The sequence below is a fragment of the Cynocephalus volans genome, chromosome 3 (assembly GCF_027409185.1).
Source record: "Cynocephalus volans isolate mCynVol1 chromosome 3, mCynVol1.pri, whole genome shotgun sequence".
NCBI classification, from domain to species: Eukaryota; Metazoa; Chordata; class Mammalia; order Dermoptera; family Cynocephalidae; genus Cynocephalus; species Cynocephalus volans.
Genome location: NC_084462.1, coordinates 76,146,785 through 76,172,133, shown reverse-complemented (window position 1 = coordinate 76,172,133; position 25,349 = coordinate 76,146,785). Strand labels below are relative to the sequence as shown.

At 46.1% G+C, this 25,349-nt stretch overlaps 1 protein-coding gene across 2 annotated transcripts in view; it reads right to left on the bottom strand.

Moving 5' to 3' along the window:
- CA12 (carbonic anhydrase 12) overlaps positions 1–11,595 on the bottom strand; it is a 48,099-nt gene extending 36,504 nt beyond the window's left edge. For both annotated transcript variants that reach the window (XM_063091562.1, XM_063091561.1), the window contains exons 1-2: positions 11,412–11,595; positions 6,296–6,316 (exon numbers count right to left, since the gene is read on the bottom strand). In XM_063091562.1, the coding sequence (XP_062947632.1) occupies positions 6,296–6,316; positions 11,412–11,496 (106 nt within the window). In that variant the 5' untranslated portion in view covers positions 11,497–11,595. The remainder of the gene's footprint in view (positions 1–6,295; positions 6,317–11,411) is intronic.
- Between the last annotated feature and the right edge of the window lie 13,754 nt (positions 11,596–25,349).

Here is a 25,349-nt window from a genome sequence, read left to right as displayed (position 1 = left end):
TTTCTTTTGAGCAGTTCACAGGAAGCCTCCTCCCCATGCTGGGATGGGCTGTCAAGGGCTTTGACAGGCTCTTGGAGGGGCTGTGCCCTGCCCTTACCTGAATGCCTGGGGCTGCAGAACAGCAGGAAGCAGAAAGGTCAAGTTTGAACACAGCCGAAAGCCTGATGGGCTCCCCGGTTCCTTCCTCACTTGCCAGCCAGCTCACGCCCTACAGTTCCAAAGCTTGGCTCTGCCTCCGGTGGGTGAGGGGCCCAGCATTGGGCTAGCTTATGTAGCTCAGAGCCCTAACAGCCCAGCCCCAAGTTTCTTCCCAGGCTCAGGCCTCCACCCCTGAACCTTAAACCACAGCTTGGTCCCCATGGTCCTTGGGAGACTTTGGCTGCATGGCTGAGGTGGCCGCAGTTACAGAACCATACATCTGGTCCCTAGATACCAGGAAAGCTCCAGGGAGATTAGATCTGACTTCACCCTGGTCTGAAGGACAAGGCTAGAAAGAACATTCTGGCCTGTGAGGCACTTGGAAAGAGCATAGAGCCCTTGTGTTTTTTGTTTAATCCCCTTCTCAAAAGGAAACATCCTTTGTGTATCCAGAATATAAAGGGAGTACCTCCTGGCTGTAAAAACTCACAACTCAGAGAAGTGTAAAGAAGCAAAACCTTTCCTAACAAGAACAGAACTCAGGGGCGCTGGTCATGTCGCTTACAGGGCGCTTGCCCACGTGGTAGCTCATCTCACCCGCCCGCAGGTGCAGCTCGGAGGCAGGGGAAGGAGGCCTCTTTCCAGGCGCAGATGCTCCCCAACTTAGGACGGGGTTATGCCCGATAAACCCTCTGAAAATTGAAAATACCATAAACCGAAAGGGCTTTAATACCCTGATAAACCCGTTGTAAAGTCAAAAACTCGTAAATTGAACCATCTTAAGTCAGGGACCGTCTGAACTATCTTATTCAATCCTCACCACAACCCTGGGAAGCAGAGCGGCGGTGCTCACCTGGAGGGCTTGCTAACAGACTGGGTGGGCGGCCACCCCCAGTTTCTGATTAGGGGGATAGGCCGGGGTGGAGCAGAGAATTTGCATTTCTAACAGTCACATGTGGAGTCGCAGGCGATGCTGCTGCTGCTGGCCCAGGGACCACACTGAGAATCACTGAGGTGGATGCTATTACTCCTGCTTTATAGTTAAGGAACTGAGGCTCAGAGAGGTAAAGTTACTTTCTTAAGGCCATCCAGCCAGAAAGTGGCCTAGCAGATATTTCCACAGAGGTCTGCCTGGTTCTGGGGTCTGTACACTTTTACTTCTTCCTCCTGGTTTTCTGCTTCACCCCTCCCAGGCCACCATGCCTGCCTTTAGGAACTAATGCTAGCTTCCCTGTCTTCCCACTCAGCTGGAAGGCCAGCTGTGAACATGAAAATGCAGACATTTTGGCAGCTCCAGGCCAAGATCCTCCAGGACACATGCAAACTCCAATTTTGCAACTCAGGAAGATGAGAAATCATTACAAGTGAGCAGACCACACCACACCCAAATGCCCTGGATGTCACAACTTCAATTAGAATTAACTGGAACTCTAGCTCAGATTTAATAAACCACTGGGGGTTGGATTGCTAGCCTCAAGGGAAACCCCTGGGACATGTGGCTAGGGATTCAGTTCCCTGGTATGAAGAACATGCCTGGCCTTTTCTTGTTCTCCTAAGACACTTTGTGCCTCTTACTCATCCTCAGCATCCAGCTGGGAGCTGGGGTGGTGGGAGTGGGGATGGTGATCGCTGGGGTGTTTGAGTTGGCTAAGCCTCTCTACCTTTGATAAAGACAAGAGCTCCCCTTAATTAAATCAGACTTTACAGTGTATGTGCTCCCTAACTGCATTTTACGTTCTCCCTTTAGCATTCACTAAAGCCTGCTTTTTACACTGCAATTCAAGTGTGAGGTCACGTGGTGCCCTTAGCACTGCTAAAGAATAGAAAGTAGAATCTACTTCCTAGCCTCCTTCCATGTGTTCCATTTCTAGTTCTTAGTGTTTGGGAAAGGGTTGGGAAGAGCATCCAGAGCCCCAGGAAAAGTTCATTGACAGTAACTTAATATTCCAGCAGACGCAGGATGGAGGCAGGGGCGTGGATGACCTGAGGGACATGAGGATGAGGTTGGCCCCAGTGGAGGATCCCATCCTAATTCCCAAAGGAAATTATTGAAGACTGAGAATCTATTGTCTGGGACAGGACCCAAGGAGTGGAGAAAAGATGGCAGCGTAAGGAATGCATGACAGTGCTGGGGTCACACCAAGTCCTGCCAGAGCCAAGGGCTGTCCAGCCACGGTGGAGAAGCTGGGCAGGAGGACCTGTGAGTGGCCATAGCCAGCCACCCAGCACCCCAGCCAAGGCACTGTCTTTCCAGAGTTCTTTGCGCCAGGATGGAGGGGCTTGTCTCCTGGATGCCCGTGGGGCTGTGACTCAGGGAGAGGTGGTACTCACCTGCCAGGAGGGGGCTTGGCATTCCTGTTCCCCTGCCATCCCATCTCCTTTACAGTTGGTCTTGTCTGTCCCTGATTTCTAGCAAACAGTGGTATTTGTCTATTTCTGAACGAGCTCACATCCAAGTAGCACTAAACCAATAGTCACATGGTCAGGGACGGAGCACTGTGCTCATTCTCTGTTCACATGATGTGTTCCTGGGTTGTTAGTTCCAACACAGTCATTCTTTTTGCTTGCTCTGTTGTTTTGAACACATTGGTTTGGTTTGGTTTTTTCTCTTGGGAGAGAGCTTAAAAACTGTCAGAGTAAGGATGACTCTCCCAGCCAGCTGGAATTTCACTCTTTATTGAATGTAATATATGTACAGAAAAGTGCATGTATCATAAGTGAACAGCTTGATGAATTTTCACAAACTGAACACAGCAGCCTCATCAAGGAACTGAACATGACCAGCACCCCTTCAATCCTCCTTCTGGTCACCTCCACCCACAAGGGCACCTGCTATTTTGACTTTTAGCAGCACAGTTTCGCTTTAGCAGGCTGGAGTTTGTCCTCAGCTCACATGCCAACCTGACCTGCAGCTGCCCTCCAGTTCAGAGCAGGTGAAACTGACGGAGATCAGCAGGATTGATTTGGGACTGATCTCTAGCAGGGAGGGCCCATGTCACATCACCCCCATCCTCTGTCCAGTGATCAAGCCTCAGCAATTCTAAACCCAGCAGATACCCAACAGCTGCTTCAGCCAACCAGGAGGAACCCAAAGGGGGCAGAGCTGGCCCCATCTTGGCTATCAGATGGTCCCCTCCTCTCCAGGGGACCACCCGTGAGGTCACCCTGGTGACTCAGTGCTGGGGGAATGGGGGTAGAGTTCCCTTTCCGTGTACTTCCAGAAGTCCTACCATGTACGCCAGGCAGCAGGAGGACTTGGAGCAGATGACTCAGCAGTGTCTACGTGCAAAGAAGCCAAGTCCTGCATTCTGGGAAAACCAACACATAGCATTTGGTTGGACTTGCCCCATTCATCGCGGCCCTTACTGTTTGGAAAGGACTTCTCCCCATCATCTATGTTGGGCCCTCTGTTTACCTGTGCGACCCTGAACACAGGTGCCAGCTGCCAGCCTGGACCTGCCTGCCCCCTTAGCTGCCCTCCTATACTCGTCTCCACTGAGAGCTCACTCCACACCACATGAGCCCATTTCACACCACGTGAGCCCGTTTCACTAATAAAAAACCAGGTTTGCCTTTATGCTTACCCCATGCACGTCTGTGCATCATTAGACTCTGCCCTCTGCTTCCTCAGCAGACAGCTTCTCTAATTGTGCAGGCCAAGAGGGACAGACGGCTGGTCAGAGCTAGTGGTCACGAAGAGATGCTTTTAGACCAGTTGATATGGCTGCACAGAGAAGCCCTCACTCAGGTAACATCATGCCATGACCAAGTGGCAGTTAAGATTTTCTTCCCACACCTTAACACAATGTCTCTCTTCCCTGTAACCACCTCATTCTGCCCAGGGCAGTGTAACAGAGAGGCAGGGGGCCCTGTAGAGACCTGATTTATTTTCCAGTGTACCTGAAAGGCCAGCAGAAGAGTCGGGGCAAGTTACTGCTGACTCTTAGGCTAAAAAGATCTTGGGAACCATCTGGTGAATGGTATTCTTTTATTTTATTTTTTTTAAAAGATGACCGGTATGGGGATCTTAACCCTTGACTTGGTGTTGTCAGCACCACACTCTCCCAAGTGAGCTAACCAGCCATCCCTATATAGGGATCTGAACCTGTGGCCTTGGTGTTATCAGCACCACACTCTCCCAAGTGAGCCACAGGCCGGCCCTAGGTGGTGAATGGTTTTCTAACAGAGCATTTTCTAAGAATCACTTGTGGAGTGCATTAAAGATACAGGTTTTTCAGGCTCGCTCCCTCCCTCCTCCAGGTCCAGGCTAAGGCCCAGAATTCTGCATTTTTGGAAAGCATTCCAGATTATTCTTATGTAGGTGACCCCAAACCACAGTTTGAGGAACACTGATCTAGACAGCTCCTTCGCAGGTTACATAGGGGGAAAGTGAGACCCAGGAAGCTCAGATGGCTCTCTGAGGGGCATACGAACCCAAGTGCTGCCTTCTTCTCACGACTGCCATTGCTCCTGACACCTCCCACCCACAGAACAGGCCTGGGGGCCCCAAGGCCCAGACCCTGTCAACTCTTCTTTGTCAGGGCCCCTGCTCTTTCCTTCCCTCTTACTGCCCTCACTGTAAATTGGATGTGAAGACTTAGAATGGGGTTTCTCCAACGGCCAAACACCTTCCTGCCTCCCTCCCAGCCCTCCCCCTGCACCCCCTGTCACAGCCTTACTCTTCCTGAAACGCAGATTTACTCCCAGCCCTGCCCCTGCACGTACAGGACTAAGTGGGAAAGGCCTGGCCTGCCCCTCTCACCGCCCCTGTTTGAGCCAACTTAACCTTCTTAATTTACAGCCCACCACTCCCCTATAGACCCTCTCCTCAGCTTCCCTCAATACCACTTTGCTCCTTCTTGCCGCTGCTCATGTGATGCCATCATCACCTTGACCAACAGCACTTCCACCCTCCTCACTGAATCCTCCCCATCTTCAAATGCCCAAGTGAAAGCCCGCCTCCTCCAGGAAGCCCTCCTGAACCATCCAACCCTAGCTTTCTCGTCCTCCTCTGACCAATCAGAGCGCTGAACCATTTATTATCTGTTGTTGTTATCTGTTATATTCTGCTTTGAATTGTGAGCTTTAAGTGATTCCCAGCTACAGACCACAGCCTACCCTTCTAATACCCATCCACTTAGCAATGTCTGCCTCATGCACATAAGTTCATGAGGGATGTTAGTAATAATGCAGCCACGGAGTGCTAGAGCTGAGGGGACCTTGACCCATAGGTAGCTGGTTGTTCAGTTCAGTGATCTTCCATGCCTCTGGGGCCAGAGAACCTCCAAAGGCCAACCTCTGCAAATCAAAGTCAGATCTTCCTGTAGCAATCAGCTTCCCTGCTATCAGCACTTTGGTGGCACATCTTTGTTTGCTCCAGATGCCTCCTGTGTCAGTGAGGTCAGTTCCAGCCTCCTGCTTACCAAGACAATCTCTCTTGTGCACCTTCTGTGACTCCATCCCTATCAAGACGTTATTAATATTCCCGCACTTGCTAAAAGACCCAGGTACTTGGCTTCCCATTCCCACTCCAGCCAATGACCAAATTTCCAATTCACTGCAGCACTCTAGCTGGGCCAATTTAAAGCTGCTTACTTCGCAGGTCTGCTAGTGACTAACATGTTCTTTACCAAGTCCCACAGAAATCCCAGGGCACACTTAATGCTCCTCTCTCTCCATTTAAGACAAGCATCCTCCTTCACTAAGGACTGGCCATCACCTCTTCTTCCATTACTTGCTTACAAACATGGCAACAAGAAGTTAATTCTAGATACACTGACAGTTTAAGTTCTGGGGCATGAGCCAAACTTTCAGAAAGGAGCCCTTTATTCTTTGTTTATTGGAGGATAAATGTCCTGTGAAGGAGAAAGACTCTCTCCTGCCCAGGGCCCTTGCAGTCTGCAGTACCTGGAGGTGAGCTAGAAATCCTTGCATGAATGTGGAAGCCTTAACTTTAACATTAAGACTCACAGTTCAAGTGCACAAAGCAGGTGCAGTTTGCAACCCACATGGAACTGTTCTTTAGAGAAGATTTTGTGCCCTCTTTCAATGATACTAGAACTGACCCCCCAAAATAGCCTCCACAGAGCATGAAGTTTCTGGGTTTCTCATTAAATACAGCCATTTCATCAAAAAAGTACTTAAAATTTCTACTTACCAAAATAGGTCCACTTGGATCCTGCAAAGAACAAAAACAAAGCAAGTAAGTACAGTTAAAGTGAATGAGTTGGGAAAAAAACACTACAGTTCTTAGTTTGAAATGGGTGACATTGAGAAGGAGGTGGATGTCCAGAAATTAAAACTTTTTCGGAGTCTATGTCAGAACAACGGCTTCTCAGAGCAACTCTGCTCAGACAGTGGCACAGGACAGTGAGTTCCCACAGGGGCTCATGGATTTGGGGGCAGAGAACTTCTTAAGAAGACACCTCCCAGACATCTTAGAGAAGCCAAACTTTATTATCTGAATAGGTGATAACTTCATGTGGCTCAAAACCCAAAGGCTGTCAAAGGGTGTATACAGCGATGGCTCTTCCACCCTGTCTCTCTGCTTCCATTAGACAACCAGTTGGTCAGTTTATATGAGCCCTTCGACAGTACGGTTACACACACAGGAGTATTTACATCCCCTCCTTGTCCTACATAAATGTTGGCATGCTGAAGATTGTCGTGCATCTTGCTTTTTCACACTGAACATGTCCTGGAGAACAGTTCACATCAGAACATACAGAGGAGAAAACTAATCCCAAAACGAAAAAGTTTTTCTTTGAGGAAGCTGCCAACCTCATCTGAATTAGAATTCCAGAGGTGGTAGGAATGTGTAGGAGAAGTTGTGCCAGGAACATAATGAAAGTCACCTACCGCCTCCCACTCCACACCCTTCACTCATAAAGGTCCTTCGTTCATACGTAAAAACATGTATTTAAGAAGTCATTGCAGGGCTGTGCTCCTGCTACCCTGCCTACCCACCTCCCTCTTCACCTCCGGAAGGAGATGGAGACCCTGGGTCGAGACACATCCCCCCATGTGTCTCAGGGGACACAGCCAATGAGGGGACTGTGCAACTCCTAAATCTCTCTCTCCTGGCTTCTCCCAGTGCCTGTATGATTGGGAAGGTACAGCTGGAAGAGAAAGATTCTCACATCCCCTTTCTCTCTTGGGAATCGGTTTGTAGTAAAACTTAACTGACAAGCGATCTGGTCACTTATCACAACGGCATTTCCTACTCAAGCCAATGGTGGTTTTTAAAAGAGGGTATTGCTTTGTTTTTGTTCTTGTTTTTTTAATCTGGTTTAATCCCACTTTGCTGTTGTTCTGTTTCATTTCTCTGCCTTAGTGGTTTCCATTAATTTTATTTTCAATTTTCACATTTAATTGATAATTTTATCAAATTGCACTTGCACATAATCTAAAGAATCACATGGTCCTGCAAGAGTTTTTAACAAAAATATCAGTTCCCTCACACCCCCTAGCCATTTATTGCTCTCTAGGGCAGCCACTTTGAGTCTTTTTAAAATTATTCCTTTGGAATTATATCCATATCTCTATAAAACATGCTTATACTGTTCCTTCTTGATTTTTTTAGGTTTAGGCATCATTGATTGACATTTCACCCAGAAGAGAAGGATTTAAGGTCTCATTCACGCACCCGCAGCCCATCACCTTGTTTTATAGGAGAGGAAAGGAAAATCCACTGGGGTGAAGTGAACTGCCCGATACCAGGTGCCTGCTAAAAAGAGACTCTCCACATTCACCATTCATTTCCATGAACTTAGGGAATCTTTGCGTCTCCTCAATCTTTGGAGTAACCAGCCAGTTGCTGGTTACTCCAAAAAAATTAAAAATTAAAAATATTTGGCGTAGCAGGCAGAGTAGTCAGAGCCCTTGGAGTATCTGATGATACTATGGATCTTTTCCCCATAAAAATGCCTGTACACAAAATTTCATGTACAATTAACTTCAGAAGGTCCACCCTGAAATCTGCTATGTACCCCACGGGAGTTAACAGTCCCATGATTAACCTCTTAACCTCCCCTGAATTAGCAATTGGATGAAGACATTCAGAACCATGGGGAAACAAAACTTGCATGTGACCCCCAAGTTTACTACTAGCCCTTTTACTGAAACAATAGTGAAAAGAAACAATGAAAGCATTGCCTTGGAACCAAGCTATAGAAGACATCAAACCTCTTTTCTGGACATTTTTCTTTAGCATTGTGTTTGAGGGTTCACTATTAAAATCCAGTCATTGATTTCAGAGACATAGGAAGCCAGATTATGGCCACTTAGCCAGGCAGAGCACTTGAAGGCCCAGTATGTAAAATTCCATACGTAACAGAGGAATTCATCCTCACATGTTTCCTGGAGCAGCACAGACCACTCCAGTGATCCTGGAAGCCTCCAGAAAAACATCTGCTGCCTCTGAGGAGTCCTGCTTTGGCCAGGAGTTTTCATTGCACCTGTCCCCAAATCAAACTATAGCCCTAGTACCCTAAATCTTCTGTTATCCTCCCAAAACTCACTAAGCTGAAGTTTCCCCTATTATTATAGAGCTCTCATCCTCAGATGAGGCATCAGCATAATACTCTGGAAAGCTCGGAGATAAATGTTATAGAGTGAACATCTGGGACTGCAGAGCCTCAGGTGGTGACACAGGACTGGGAACTTATTGAAAAGCAGCAGCATCCAGAGCAACCTTTTCTGCCCTCCTGTCTCTGAGCAAAAGGGCTTGGTCCTCAAGACGTGGAGCTTTGGGTATAAGAGGCAGTGTCAGGAGGAGCTCAGGAGCTGGAGGGCTGGGAGAAGTAGACCATAAAATGAAGGAGAGAATGGTGAGTCAAGAGGGTTCATCAGGTGAAGATTGAGGCCCACCCTGGTTCATCAGCAGCTCAGATCTGACCTCAGGAAGACTTTCTAAAAATGTGTGTGTGTGTATGTGCGCGTGCACGTGCGCGCAAGTGTGTTTGCTTTATATGGGAATGGCACTTCCTGGTCCCCCTCTCCAGTATAAAGCAAACATGCCTGCCACCTCTAGCTTAGGGGCAGGAGTCTTAACAGAATTTAAATGACCCCATGACAGGTCAAGGCCTTGGTGGCTTCTTGAGGGAGCAGGCCCTTTCCAGACAGGAATGGTTCCCTTCCTAAAAAGGTCATCTATTCTATTTGGGAGGCTCAGCTCCATGCCTTTAGAACCTACAAATACAGCTGGCCCTGGGCAGGGAGAATGCCCTGGAGGGCATGCCCTGAGGAAACGTATTTACCAAGATCCAGGCCAGGGGTTCAGGGCCCTGCCTGCTTCCTGTCCTGGGTGCTAGAACCTTCCTTGAGTAACCATCATCCAGGCATCTGAGACTCTGCAGAATTCATTGAAATGACCCCCTTTTCAAGGTTTTCTCTGGAAGACACTCGAGTGAACCTTATTATGCACCCTCCTTCCCTGACACCAGATCTTTTTCTTGGACATTCACAGGCTGGAAGTTTAAATGCTCTAGGCAGAGGGCAGGCCACATTTTGACCCCATTACACAGCTTAACCCCCCTCCACCCTCAACCTTGGGTAAATACTGACATTCACCTCAGTGAATTTTGCTTTGACCTTGTCCCTGGGGCAGATAAAAAGCCAAGAAACCCACGGGAGAAATAACAATAAAAACTATGTTCTTAGAATCTAGGGGTAGGCAGGCTGGCTACTCAGTGGGGTTTTTACAGCAAGCTTCCCTCTCCCCAACTTGGAGAACGGGGAGGGGAGGGGGGCCCGGGAGGGGGGCCCAGGTGGAGGGAAAGAGGAAGGAGCAGGAGAGGGGAGGAGGGGGCAGGGGGAGGGAGAGCAGAGGGAGGGAGAGAGAGAAGAGAGGGGGAACTGCCCCAGAGTGAGGGGAGTAACAGGCTTTCAGGAAAAAGGGCGGATGAATGGCTGTTTCTCTCTTTTGTCTTGGAGCAGCTTAGGACTAAAAAGGATATTTCTAGAGAGACTTTGGTCTCAGAGCAGCTTTCTTGAGAGGGGAACACACGTCAAAGTTCGCAGTTTCAAAATCGGTTTCCACTTTCATAGCTCCTTTCTCCCACCTACCTTCTGTTTCTCCCTGACCACATGAGGGAGATAATATCAAGCATATCATGCCAAACAGTAGATTAGAATTTAATTAAGAGCAGTCCCATAGCTACTCACAGCCTGGCTCCCTGCCCTCCCCATGGGTACAATGACCCCCAAGAGAGAAGGAGGCTCAGAGCTTTGAGGCTGCTGAGCAGGACCAATTTCCCACCACCACAACCTACCCAGGGAGAATCGATTTTCAGCCATTATAGTCACTTTTGGTCCTTCTATAAATATTTCAACCTGACCTTGGTCCAGGAACTGTAGCACTCTCAAATGTCTCTACAACTTGGGGCAACTCTGTGGAACGCAGGAGCCACCAGCAGTTACGTAGGAAGCTTTTGTCAAAGTCACTACCCCAGGAAAGTGTTCACCCAGCTCTTGGAGAGGCAGGTAAAAACTGGGCATCCTTTTCTTGATCCAAAAGATTAATCAGCCTGGCCTTGGCTGTTCACGATAACCCACTGGCCCACCTGAGACCGCAGTTCAGGTGGCACCCCCTCCTTGTCCTGCCATCCCACTCAGCACCCTCAGCCTCCAGCCCTTCGGAGCTGAGAACCCTAATTACAATCAGAAATAAGGGGTGTGTGTGTGTGTGTGTGTGTGCATGTGCACACACATGCAGTCAGAGCCATTCTGGAGAAAACAATGATTAAGGATGGGATGCATCATCCCTTTGACTTGGAGGTAAAAACTTATGGTAAAGAGTCTCTCCCCCAGAGAATAGCACCTACCACTGTCTGAGGGTTCTGCATTGGGGCGCTACAACCCTCACGGTGACCACACCACTGAGAATGTCACAGTCACTTCACTACTATCTGCATGTGGATGGAGGGCAAAATATTTTAAATCCTGGTACCATTTCTCCTCCCTGGTGAGCAAGTTCCCAAGCCACATCTCCAGAGTTCGGGGTTTTCAGAGACCTCACAAACATTTTAACACCAAATCTAAGACACTCACCGTTAGAAAGACAACGTGCTACCAGCCCCAACCACAGCAGCTTGTGCATTCCAAAAGAAAATGAAGCATCCCTTCTTTGAAAATGTGCGAGTTCATAACTACGCCTTCCCTGCTCCCCCATTAATTATTTTGCCGTATCATTAAAGAGCCTCGAAGGAAAGCCTTCCGCCAACGTGTGGCTGAGCGCCCAGGACTGTTGAGAAAGAAACAGGCAGAAACTTTACCGTTCAGTGGGGCTGGGCTGGATGGCTGCTCCTGTAAGATCACAAGCAGGAGGACGGCCGCCGCGTGCAGGCTGCAGAGGGGCATCCTCGGGCGGTCCCGCGGGGCAGGCGCCGGCTGTCCGGGCGGCTCCCGGCTCCCTCTCGCTCTCGGGGCGCGCGGCGCAGCTCCTGGAGCCGGCGGGGTGCGCACCAGGACGGCGCGCCTGCAGCCCGCGTGCGGTGGCGAGCACGTGCACTCTTCGGGCTTCTGGCTCCCCAGGCTGCTTTTATGGAGCGACTCAGCCCCAGACACGTGATGTCATCGTGCGCGGGGTGGGGGAAAGAACGCCCTGCCTACCGGAGAGCTGGCGCCCCAGTTCCGAGGTGAGCTCTAGCCCTGGCTTCAGCGGCGCTGCGGGGCCTCAGGGCCGACCTGGGAACGCAGTTCCCCGCCCGTGGGAGCGGCCGGCAGGCCTGAGTGAGATCCGCCTGCCTCTGCCCAATCCAGAGGGTGCGTCTCGAGATGGCTGCGGTGGCCACGGCCCTGGTCTGTCACTGCCCCTGCTTAGAAGCCCCCCAAGTACAATCGCCAGGTGCAGGCAAAAGCCTCCTTCAGGGACCCAATCGTGTGCCTGCCTGGACTGGACACAGGTTAGGGACTGGACGAGACAGCTGAGTGGCTGTATTCACATTCAGAATTTCCGAGAATTGTACAGTGCATTCTGATTACTTTCTAACCTTCAAAGTTTAGACACAAATAAATTAATTGAGAATAGGAAAATAGCACAGTGGAGGACACGTTGACACCTTTACTAAGAGTTAGAATTTCCCCTAATAACAGGTAAGTAGACAAGGCTCATGCTAGTTCATAGTATCAGTCCATTCTCACTAGGAAGCTGAGGGAGAAGGTCCCTTCTCTGGGGTAGCAGTGGAAGAAAGAGACTTACATTATTCACTGAGCACTTACTGTGTGTCAGGTACTTGTTGGGGTTCAGAACATGATGCCCCAAAGTATAGTGCCTTGGCATGCTGAGTACTTTAAACTGAAGGAAGTTGGAAAGGCCTCAGAACCAGGTCTTTCTCACTTTCTCCTCCCTTTTTTCTCCCACCCCTTTTTCTCCCGGAAGCATGTCACAGAAACCAGAATCCCTCTTTTCCAAGTTAAGTCCTTGAAACTAGAAGCCCTCTTCCCCAAAGCAAGCCATAAAACCTAGAGAGGCCACTCTCCCTTCTCCCTTAAAGACTCTCATTCCAGAGGAGTCCTGTCCCATACCCCGGAGGAAGGAGTGCTGCAAAGAGAGGCCAGGAAGAATCTGAACAGACAGGCCTTGTGGGTTTCCCCCTCAGTCTATCACCATTAGATCCTACTCTTTTGTCCAGTCACATTTCTACACGCTGTCCATTCTTCATCGACCCTAAGCCTTAAAAATACAGTTTTCCCTGGTCTTTGGGTCTTCATTTCTGAAGGCTCCCGTGTCATGTACGACTTTGATTAATTAAATCCATTATGCTTTCTTGCATTAACCCATCTTTTGTTATGAGAGTGTTGGTTGTGACCCTTATGATGGGTGAGGCGAGGTATCACGCCCTTTCGCACCTACACACTATACTGGGCATTGTGCATCTTGGTCTACATCAGTGTCTCTGTGTTTCCAGTGCATATGAACATCCCCTCTTGCTCATTTCTCCCTTCTTTTCTCACACATCTATATTCTTTGAAATATGTGCATATATACATGGTTCTGATCCTCTTTGTATTTAGCCCATGTCTGGTTGTTAAGTCAAAGGTCTGGTTAACCTGCTGCCCCCAATACTCCCTAAATCTTCCTGCTGCTGTTACTGCCACTTGATATTCCCACCACTGAGGTCATCTGTGCCTCTGGCTCCCCTGGTCTCTCCTATTGACTCTGCACTCCTTCCGGTGCTAGACTCTGTTTCCTTCCCCCTCTGTGACCCTACCCCCTGCTGCTTACACACGTTGTTCAGACCACATGGGCTGCAGAAGGGTGCCCGCCCCTAGCCCTGGTACATGACCCCTGAGTTGTGGTCTGGCCCAGCATTCTCTCTTCTCTTGGCCACAGCAGCCAGACCAGCCCTCACCAATCTCTCATCTGTACTGACCCTCAGTCTAAGCAGTCTTTCAGGCTGGCCACTTTCAGTGGAGTGGTCTTTTGGTGAAGCCACTTGTCCATGATGGTTTTGGAGGGATGGATCAGCTTCTCTGCTGAGAGTCACCCGGAAGCAGATGCCACCCACATTTCAAGGGGTGTTACTGCTCTGTCCCTATCAGCTGAGCTAGTCTCTTTAAGGAAGTTATTACAAAGACAATCTTGTTATAAGCACTTCCAGACCGCAGTGGGCTTAAGGATGACCTTTTCTGCCTAATAAAGAGCCTCTAGTGAGCTCTGGAGTGGTGAAGGAGACTTTCACCGTGGTTCTTGAGATGTTCTTCTGTGTCTCTGATTTGTCATCAAGAGCACAAACAAGGGTTTAGAAGATGAAATGAACTAGAGGAACACAAGAGCTTGGGGAGGAACCAGAGCAGGTTCAGAGATGCAGATACTGAACCCATGAAGGTGAGATCACTTGCCCCACATCGCACAACTAGTTAAAGGTAAATGGGGCCCCCCACACACATTTTGTTACTCCCACTCCAGGTGTTTTCCCATTATGTCTGGCTAAACATTTAGTTTAATTTCTCCCTAGCATGCATCTCTAAGTGTTCTCCAGGGATCCCCAGAGACAGAGAGGTTAAAAAGAGAAAGAAAGGGGGAGATTTAATAGACCAGTAAGGCTAGATTGTGAACTGGGTTTCATAGTGATAAAGAAGAGGGTTGGGATATTTACTGCATGTGAATATCAGAAACCTGGTTAATTAGTAAAGAATAGATAGCAATTAAAAGGGAATTGAGAATATAAACTGAGACCCAATTGTCCTAAGTGCTTTGTGTGGATTTTTAAAATCATTCTTAGGGCATCAGAGGGAGAAAAAAATAAACAAAAATGGATGGAATAACCAAACTTCAAAAGTATTTAAGCTGAATGTCAAGGGTCCCCCCAACAAACAACACAAACCTAACCAGCTTAAGTTCTCAACTCTGGGAATCTATTCCCTGCTTCCTGAGGCTTGTGTGGATGAACCTATAAGAACTTGCTTTGCCATCATCAGACCGGGCTATTGTCAGCCAGTAAATATCCATTACTCAGTGAGTTAGGGTAGAAAGTGGACCTTCTACACACAAAATGTGGCAACTTGCCACCAAATGACACACCCAGACATAAGCTCCAGGAAACAGTGGTCCTGTAGTATGTTACCATCTGAATAGACATGAGGGTGAGGCTGGTGAGTCAAAGGGCAGAGGAGTGTGGAGGAAAGAACATGGGTTTGTTGTCAGGAGGGCTGAAATAAATGCCTGCCCCACCACTTACTCACTGGATGACCTTGACAGTGATGCAAGCTTTCCTCATCTGTAACGTGCAGGTGGTTAACTGTGGACCCTGAATCCCTAATTGTAGTGGATTGAATTGTCTCCCCCCCAAGCTCTCTGAAACTTGAATTATGTCCCCCAAGTTTTATGTATTAGGAACTTAGCCCCCACTGTGACTGTTAAGAGGGTGGGAAATCCTAATATGGTAATTGAAAGGTGGAGGCTTGAAGAGGTGATTGGATTGTAGGACTGTGCAGTAGGGAATGGATTAAAAATCATGGTCAGGGGTGTGGTTCTGAGGGCTTTAAAAGAAGAGGAGAGTCTGTCTTTCTCTCTCTCTGCTCTCTCTGCTTCCACCATCTTGCAATATGAGACCCCTGGGTCACTGTCACCACCACCACATAGACTTTGGACTTGCTAGCCTCTGAAACTGTAAGCAATAAATTTCATTTTCTTTGTAAGTTACCCAGTTTCAAGTATTTTGTTATAAACAACAAGAATGGGCTAATACACTAATAGAATTGATATATGGCTGGTAGGAGATAAAGCAAGTAAAAATTTCTTTGTTCATTCATTCATTCATCTTCTATGTGCCAGGCACTGTGCTAGGCATAGTCTTTGCTCTTGGAGAGTGCACAAACAAAAATAATCTCATGAGTACTATATAATTACAATTGTAAGAAAATGGAAAGTTGATGTATAACTGAGAGGGGCGCACTCTGTCCTGGAGCAGTGAGGGAAGACATCATCAGCGTAAGTATTAGATTCTATGACTTCATAAAACCTTTGAACCCGAGGCATGGAGCCAGGGACCAGACCCCCCTCCCACAACCAGGCACACCATGCCAGCACCTCGGGGCCCACCCAGGGACCCAAGGCATGGAGCCAGGACTGGACACTCCCCACAACCAGGCACACTGCCAGCACAAAGGAGCATGCCAAAAACATCACCTCCATGTGGGTGGCTCACCACAGCCACCACAATAACTGTGGCTGCCGCAAAAGTGGCTAGACACCACAACCACCACGCAGATGGTCTGCCAGCCACTGGAGTGCATTGACACAAGCAGAGTCACCAGCAGAGATAAGAAAAGAAAAGGACATCTCTTTCCACAAAGCCCATTTCAGAGTGACAGAAGAAGTATCTGCTCTATGATAATATTGGGGGACCTAAACAAACCTCTCAGCATTGAACAGATCATCTAGGCAACAAATCAACAGAATAACCATTATTCTTTCAGAGGGAGAGAAGAAATATAGGGTAATTAGAGGGGGGAGAGGGAGGGAGATGTGGATAGGGAGAGATTGGAGAAGGGGCATAAAGAATAATTATGATTTGTTACAATATATATGCTAGTAATGTTGTTCTGATCAACATATCTCAATGTTGAACCCCCAAAATATGTATAATCAATTTCGATTCAATAAAAAATTTTTAAAAAATCCTTTGAAATGCACAGCTAATACCAGCCTCTTCTTTCTCAAAGCTGGTGCCATTTAGTGACATTTGCCCATTACATAAACTCATCATTTGCCTTTCAGGCCTAAAGGCTAGGGCATAGAGAATTTTATTTCTTAAAGTAATAGCTCTTCAAATAGTGTTACTCAGTTGGGGATGCACCTTTGTATGGAGCTAAAGAAAGGACTGTTGAGAGGAATACTAACATTTATTGAGCACCTACTCTTTGCCTGGCAGTGTGCTTGGCACCTTATTCTTATAACAACCTGTGGGGATAATGTTAGGCTCACCATTTTACAGATGACAATCTGAGGCTTGGAAAAGTTAAAGTCTTTCCTAGCACAAGTTCATGAGGATTTTGAATGGCAGATACTGAATTTTCAACCCAGAAGATTCTGTCTCCAAGGCCCAGACAGGATCTTTCTGTGGCTGTCCCACAATTGCCTCAAATGGAGACGTTTTATTACTGTATCCCTCTGAGATGTGGATTATTCAGTTTTCTAGAGGCTGTGATCATTTATTTGTTGATCAGAGGCACAATGTGCCAATTCTGGCAATCAAATAATGCTCAGCAGGGAACATGGCTGTGTGCTCCTCTCCAAGCCCCATGGGGTTACTGAGGGACCCTGCACTCTGATCAGTGCATAGAGCATCTGCCAAAATGAGACCTCAGAGCTTTGCTTCCACACAGTTCTACAAAGGAGGAGAATGTGAGCCCTACCACATAGCTCCTTGTTGCATTGATGAGCTCTGCTTTGGCAGGGGTGAAGCAGACAGATGGAGAGAGGGAAGGGTGGGGGGAGAGAAGAGGGAAGGAGAGGAAGCAAAAGGCCAAGCAGTATCCTCTGACTGGGCGGTGGCTGAGAGAACCTCAGGACAAGACCTCAGGACAAATTGATCAGGTGCAAATATCCAGTCTTTGAAAATATAGTCCGTTTTGTAGCTTTGTTCACATCTGCTTCACCTTTGCGGTGGCCGCCTGGAGTCCTAACCTCTGTGTGAACCCTAACTATCCTGCTCAGTTTCAGGCAGGATCAGTTGGAGGACAGCGTGACCCGCAGGAAAGAATGCCAGACTCCTGGCTCTGCCGAGAACCAGCTCTGGCCCTTAGCAAGTCTCTTGCCCTGTAAGTGCCTCCATTTTCTGATCCGTAAGTCGGAATAAGAATGTCACCCCACACAGAGTTGGGGTGTTGGATGAGGCCATATATGTGAAAGTGCTTTGCAAAAAAAAAACAGTGCTTGACATATATAAGATATTACTTCTGAGAGTGGACTTGAAACAAAAGAAGGGAAGTTTGATCTCAGCCTTGTTACTAATCTAAGAAAATGACAACTGGATTCCAACAAGGGACTGTAAATTCTCACCCCACCCCTACCACCAGTTATCATGGTCACTCTGGTCCAGTTACTTGTTTGCTGAATCTTTTGACTGCTACTTCTGTTGAGTGGGAAATAATGGCTCTTTTATAGAGCACTTTTATAAAGCATTCTGTATGATTAATTTTAAAATGATAATAATTCAAAACTCTATGTACAGGGAAAGTTAACATTTTAAATGAAGTAACCTTGGTGCAATAGGTTTTACCTCTTTCCAGGTAAATTTATTGGGAAAACCATGGTTAGCTGACACCAAGTTGGCTTAGGAGATGTAATTAGAATATAAGAGCTTAAGGCTTCTCACAGCCATCTCTCCTTTCACACCTGCTGGTTGGATCCACTCTCCCCTAACCTCGGGGATTTGGTGTAGATCCTGTTCTTGTCCTCAGTCTGAAGCACTATCCTCTCTCACCCCTGTCTTGCAACCACAGTGCAGTCGCAGGCCACATTCCAGCAAGCTCACGAGTGTCAACCTAAAGTGAACAGTCCTATCAAATCTGAAAACTCCCACTCAGCGTCAGGTAGGCAGAATGGTGTAGGGGAAAGAGCTTTTGCATCACATGAACCTGGGTTTTGAAACTCAACCCCACCACTCACTACCCTGTGTGACCTTGGGCAAGTCACACAACTTCTCTGAGTCTCAGTTTCCTCCTGGTTGAAGAGATGAGGGCCATAGCGTAAGAAAACCCCAAAGGGAGACAGGGAGGAATAAAACTAATAAGCTAGGCCCGGGAAGAATTTAGCACAGTGGCACATCACAAGAACTATGTAAGGGGCTAGTTCTCTCGTGTAGAAGCGTCCTGGCTGGCTGGAGGGGGGCTCTTTTGCCCCATAGTTCCAATCCTAGTTTGAGCAATTCCACCAACTTTCGTGAACCCTCGGGGAAGAATGAGTGGAGATTTCCAGATATCACTTCCCCCATAATTCTACAAATTGGCCTCTCAAAGAATGTAGTTTTGGCCATAACAACCTAATCTTCCTGGTGAAATAAGATGCCTTTTAAACAAGCAGATTTAGAACCACTTTACTACAGGAAATGCCAGGTGGTGGAATTTTGGACCTGGGAGGTATTCCTGATCTCAGAGATGCCACATAATATTGGAATAGGCTGGTAATTTCCTCTTGCTTAGAAACTTTAGTTCTGTACAATTACAAGAAGATATGAGCTGACCCCTCATTTCAGGTGCTTTCAAAAACTGGCAAGCAACCCCAGTTGCCTGCATTTCAGTTTGCCTTCATCTCCACCGGTTGTGGAGTGCTGGGAACAAGTGGTGGGATTCTTCTGCTTGTCTTCCAGCTGGAGCTTGTACACATACCTGATAAAGAGCTCAGTGGGCTGGGAGCCTGGTGCAGTTCACATTGCTAACTTTATGGCAGGAACAGGTGCAGGCCAGCGAGCTTCCCAACAGACCAATAGAGTCGAGTGGCCTCTCTGGCCAGAGGCCAGCCCTGGCAGGGATCCTGCTTCCTCTCAAGCCCTGACAAAGGGCTCAGGTGTATCTGGTGGCTGGCAGAGCAGGTAGACAGCCGAGGCTGCTCAGCCAGTGAACTAGAGATACTTCTCTAAGGAGACACTATATGGCAAGTCCACTGAGATGAGTAAAGAAATCTTATTTACAGAGCCACTTCTTTATGCCCACCCCATTTGAAATAAGAGTTTGGGGCTCACTTTCGAGTGATTATAACCGGTTTACTTATGCCTGCTTCTCAGTTTTTTTTAACACTGACATACAAAACCTGTTTTGGGTATAACATATCTCTGTTTTCTCTCCTGACCAGGATTTTGTGGATGGTAGAAATGATGGCAAGATAAACTTAGAACACTTAAGGAATGTTCAAAGAATCAGAAAATTTGAACCCCAGAAACTTGGGCTTCCTCCAAATTCTGTTTCCCCTAAAAGGAATGGGGAAGAGGAAATACCTCAGTCACTTCATTTTTATGGTAGGGACTGTGCCACTAAATCCCAGTGAAAATTTGTAAAATTCTTCTGAGACACGTAGGAAGGACAATCATAGTCCATAATTACAAAATTTCTTGATGCTTGTAAGTAGAGTTTGTTTTTAGTGGAGGCATCAGACCTGTCTGTGATAAGAAGCCTCCCTGGGTTCATTTCACCTGTGAGAGAAAAGCGAACACAGGCCCAGTTCATAGGAAAGAAATCAACGCACAGACAGCGAATGAGAGAAATCCCATTATAATAGGTCTTATACGAGGGTACTTCAAAAAGTTTGTGGAAAAATAGTATTAAAAGATAACATGAATCTTTCTATGAACCTTTTGAAGACTCCTCATGTATCTAGTTGTCAGCGGAGGGGAAATAGCAAGAACTGGGGAAGGGGCAGAGAAGTAATGGAAGAGGCAGCACTAACTTGTAGCCATTGTCCAGACAAAAGGGGAGGTGCGAGGAAAAGAAAGATAACTCCGTGGTCCTTCCCCAGGGGAGGAACGACATGGTGATTTTGTGAAGATTCAGCAAGAGAGCCCGATGCCCAACAAAGCATGCCTGGCCGAAACTGGAAACAGAACTTTTAAACGTTGAACTGGAACAGGGAAACGTGATTTTTATAAACAAAGTTATTTAGAGGGAATTTTTAAAAGAAAAAAGTGCCCAATAATCCATCCTACCTGACACTAACTTTATTCTTGCATGTTCCATTCTTCTTCCTGTCCACGTCAACAAAATATCTACCTGGCTACTGTGGAGAAAACATACCATGTCATGTATCCTACATTTTTGTAAACTAACATTGGGTTATAAACACTTTCCCACATTTCTACATAGTCTTAATCATTTTAACATTGACAAAATCTGAAGACAAGTTTAAGAAGTTATGAAGCCTGCAATGATTTAGAACAGGGAGTCAAGCTTCTTGGGTGACTTAGAAGGTCGGGGAAGTTCTAGAAGAGCAGCAAAGGTACAATTTGAAGGATCCAGATAAATATGACAATGGGTAGACTGTTGGTAATTCAGCGGCTTGATGGGGACAACAGGAAGTGAGTGCACACACAGTGCTGGCCACATAGGGCATGGGTCTGCGTCCACAGCCTAGAGCAGGTGATCACAGAGCATGTCACTGAGTCTTCATTCTAAGTTCACATGATGAAGCGTTTCATCAGTAGGCTCTCTAAAGAAGCTTCTGGACCTCAGAGCTCCTAAAAGAGTTCAAGAGCCATGACCAAGAACCAAGGACACTCCATTGATGGACGAGGTTGGGGGAGCTGCAGGTCCACAAAGGACATTTAATTCCCTGTCCCACTTCCAGGCAGCTGCTAACTGTCCTCCTCCCACTCACTCCTGCCGCTCCCTTCACTCTCTTCTTCTCTATTTCATTTACTCCTCTGCCTTTAACCTTCTCCATACTCAGCCTGAAGAATCCACGGGCTGTGATCTTCCTGTTCCACGGAGTAAGAGCTGTCCTGGGGAACCTAAGGCAGAAATGAGAGGAGGAATGAACTCAGACCTCAGGGATGGATTAGCAAGAGTAGTAGGTGGTTAACAATAAAGATAAATGTCCCAGGAAAAAAGGTAACATTCTTACTTTTTCCACTTCTGTATTGTTTGGGATTTTTTTTAATGGCAAATATGTTACAAATTAAAACAATCACGCACATTTTTTTAATTGAAAGAGGCAAATGTTTTCCTTTTTAGGAGAAAGAAAAGCAGCTGTCAATAATGCCAACAAAAGTAGCAGAGATATTGCACCACACCCTGCAAAGACAAGGTCTTGGGGGACAGTTTCGACAAACAGAATGAACGGAAACTAGAGGAAGTCTAGGGAAAGAACGCTGAGCGGAGAGAGATGTTGACCGAATCAGGGGAGTCATCAGAAAACTTGAGCAGAGAGGACAAGGAAAGAGGGCAAGAGCAGAAGGCACCCCTAAGATTTGGAAAACTTGAGGCAAGTAAAGGAAATCAGGAGAGTAGCCATTTCAGAATCCAGGAGGGAATGTTCCAGAGGGAGGGCAGCTGGGAAAGAAGAGGAAGAAGAGTGAGGAGAAGGCAATTGAGGGCACTGTTGAGAAAACAGTTTGGATTTTTGAAAACTTGTATTATGGAAAACTTTCAAACACAAAAATAGAGAGTATAGTGAGAATGAGCCCTCACGTGCCCTTCACCCAGCTCCGGCGCTGACCAACTCTAACGTCGTTTCATCTGTACCCCTGTCAACCCATCGCCCCCTCCCCAGATTACTGTGAAACAAATTCAAGACATCACATTATTGTGGAGGTTCTCAAACTTTACTGTCATCAAAATCACCTGGAGGGCTGGTTTAAACACAGATCGCCGAGCTCTATCTCCTGGTTTCCGATTCAGGTCTGGAGAATTTGCACTTCTAACAAGTTCCCGGATGATGCCTGTGCTGCTGACTGGAGGCCACACTTTGAGGACCACTGCAGTATTTCGTCCGTACGCGTTTCTCTTTTTAAAAGGATCGCCCTATTTAAACATAACCACAATGTTACCACCACACACGAAAATCAATGACAATACTTTAATGTCATGATTCCCCAGTGATCCTCTATGTGGTTTTATTACCATTTGTTTGAATTGGGATCCAAAGTCCATACATTGTAGTTGGTTAATATGTCTCTTTAGATTCTTTTCATGTTTAAGTTGAGTTTGAATTAGTAGCATGAGAAATAGTTTGAGCAGTACTATATAGAGAGACGTGCAGATGCATATCATGAAAAGAGCCCACACTGAGTTGGGATCCCAGCTCTACAACTCACTAGCCGAGAGATGCTGGACAAGTTATCTAAGTGCTGGGCCTCTTTGCTCATTTGTAAAATGAAGAAAATGAAGATAAGCCTATTCACAGAATACTTGTGAGAATTATATGAAAATTAAGCCTATGGAATAATATCTGATACATATGAGAGCACTTCAAATAGTTCGTGGAAAATGGAATTTAAAGATAAAGTGAATCTTTCCATGCACTTTTTGAAGACTCCTCATCTTAGGGCTAAGGAATCAGAAGACATGGATCCGTGTAGCCAGTTCTGCTGCTCCAAACCTCTGTGACTTTGGACAAGTACTTAACTTCTCTAAGCTCCGGTTTCCTAATCAATAAAAGTAGAGATAATAGTGGCACCTATTTTATAGGGTTTTGAAAAAGATAATGGATATAAACATCTTAAGCACAGTATCTAACAGATAAGAATCACTCAAACTTTTTTGTTGTTAAGAAAATAAGTTATTATAAGGAGCACAATGAATGTTACTTCTCTTCCCCCTGAGTAGGAATGCCTTCTTAGGATCTTTATTCTCAAAGTGATGGATTGGGAAGTCCCAAGCCATGAATATGAATTCGTGTGTTTCCCTTCCTACTAATTTCTTAGTTCAGTTAATGGCACCATCATCTTTCCAGTTGCCCAGGTTAGCAACTTTGCAGTCAACCTGGAATCCATCCTATATTTAGTATATCATCTGCTATGGGTTAAATGCGTCCCCCCAAAAGTTCACATATTAGAAACTTAATCTACATTGTAACAGTGTTAAGAAGATGGGAAATCCTATTATGGTAATTGAAAGGTGGGGGCCTTAAAGAGGTGATTAGATTGTGAGGACTGTTCCCTTGTGAATGGAGTAACCCATTCCTGGAGTAATGGGTGTGGCTCTGATGGCTTTATAAGGAGAGCAAGTGAGGAGGTTAGCTCTGCATTGCTGTTGAGTCACCACCAAGAACAAGGCCCTCACCAGATGTGTTTCTTGGACCTTGGACTTCCCAGCCTCCAAAACTGTAAGAAATAAATTTTATTTCTTTATGAATTACCCAGTTTCAGGTATTTTATTATAAGCAACAGAAACAGACTAATATAGCCTTTATTACAAATGTTTCCATCTTCAGGGAGCTTCTGGGATCTTTTCCCAGACATGGTAGGATCAGCCCTGATTCTTTGTTGTATTCCCATTTGTCTCTGCTCTCCTTCTGACCACTACCATCGCCCACCCACACTGCCCGTCTGGCCTCTTTCACCCTGGCTTCTCATTCTTTGTCCATCCTGCCAGCATGCCACATTTTCTGCCTATTCCTCCTTCTCCTCCTTTCTTTCCCTCTCTCCTTCTCTCTCGTTCTGACTTCAAGTGCAGTGTGTGTAGTTTATGGCTCACTCACATCCGTCTGTGTAAGGAGTTGCTCTTGTTTTATTTTTTTTCCCTCTTCATCCCTGATACTCATTCTTCTCCCTTCATAAGCCATCACACTAATGTTTTTGATAACATGTTCTTGGGTATGTGTATGAATTTATAAAATATGTTATTTTGTGTGGTTTCTGTATTTAAACGTACCTACTGCATTTACTTATCCATTCCCCTGGTAAAAGCCCCCAACTTCCTGCTACCCATGCAACAGTGAGGTGAAGATCTTTGTTCATGACTCTTTAGGACCTGTGTAAGATGTTCACTGAAGCACATGCCCAGGAGTAGAATTGCTGAGTCATACATCTTTGCATATTTACTTTTACAACCTACTGCTAGGTTGTGCCTGAGAACTGCAGAACTCTCAGCCTACACTGACTCTGTCTAAACCTTTGCACGAAGAGACTTGACCAAACTCTAGCATGGCTTCCAGTATGTTCCTAGGATGACCCCAGTCCCCCTTAATATGTCTGCCTGGAAGCTCAGTGTTGCCAGGAGAACTGACTGTCCCAGCCAAAACCTGGTGATAGGCAGATAGGCCCCTGAGCCCCTCTTAGAGCTGTTCCTTCAGAAAGCTTGCAGTTATAAATCTTTCTGTATGCATATATTTGTTTTTTAGGGTTGCCTTTCACATTTATATCATTAACTCATCTCAGGTTCACTTTTGTTTATGGTGTTAGGGATCTAACTTCATTTTTCTCCATGTAATGAGCCAATTTTCCCTACACTATGTATTAAGCAACCCATTCTTTCCCCTTGATTTGTTTTTCATACATCAGATGCACGCACACCCACACACATAAATACACAAGTATGGATTTTGGAGCACTTTCTCACCCAGGCTCTATTTGCCTTCTTCTGCACCAGAACCATAGTGTTTTGTCATGTGGCATTGGAGTATACTAGGATAAGTCCTTCCTTTTTGCCCTTCTTTCAAGATTGACTCAACTAATTGTGGACCTTGGTTTTATTCTTATATATAAGTTTTGAATATGTTTTTTCATTCCCTCAAAAACTTCTCTTGGGAATATATTGAAATTGCCTTGAAATTCTAGATTAATTTTGGGAGAATTCATATCTTTACATGTTAAGTAGTCTTGTCCACCAACGTGGCATATCTCTTTGCTTATTTAAATCTTGTTATATCCTTTAATAGTTTTACATTTTCTCAAAACATTTATTTTGAATATTTTGTTAAGTTGATTTTTAGGTAATTTATAGTTTTGTTGCTCTTATAAAAGTTATCTTATTTTCTGTTGTATTTTCTGGTTGAATATTGCTGATGTAGAATAATGCTATGGATTCTTATCTGAAGATAGTGTTTCTGGCATCCTTGTTGAACATGAATACTAGTTCAAAAAGTTTTTCTATAATTCTGTAAGCTTTTCTATGTAGATAATCAGATCACCTGTAGATAATGACAGTTTTGCTACTTCCTTTCAAATTCTTATATGTATTACTTCTTTTTCTTGTCTTATCACATTGACCAGGACCTCTAGTACTATGTTGAGTAGTAGCAGTTCTTAGAAGAAATGTAGATCTATCTGCACCAT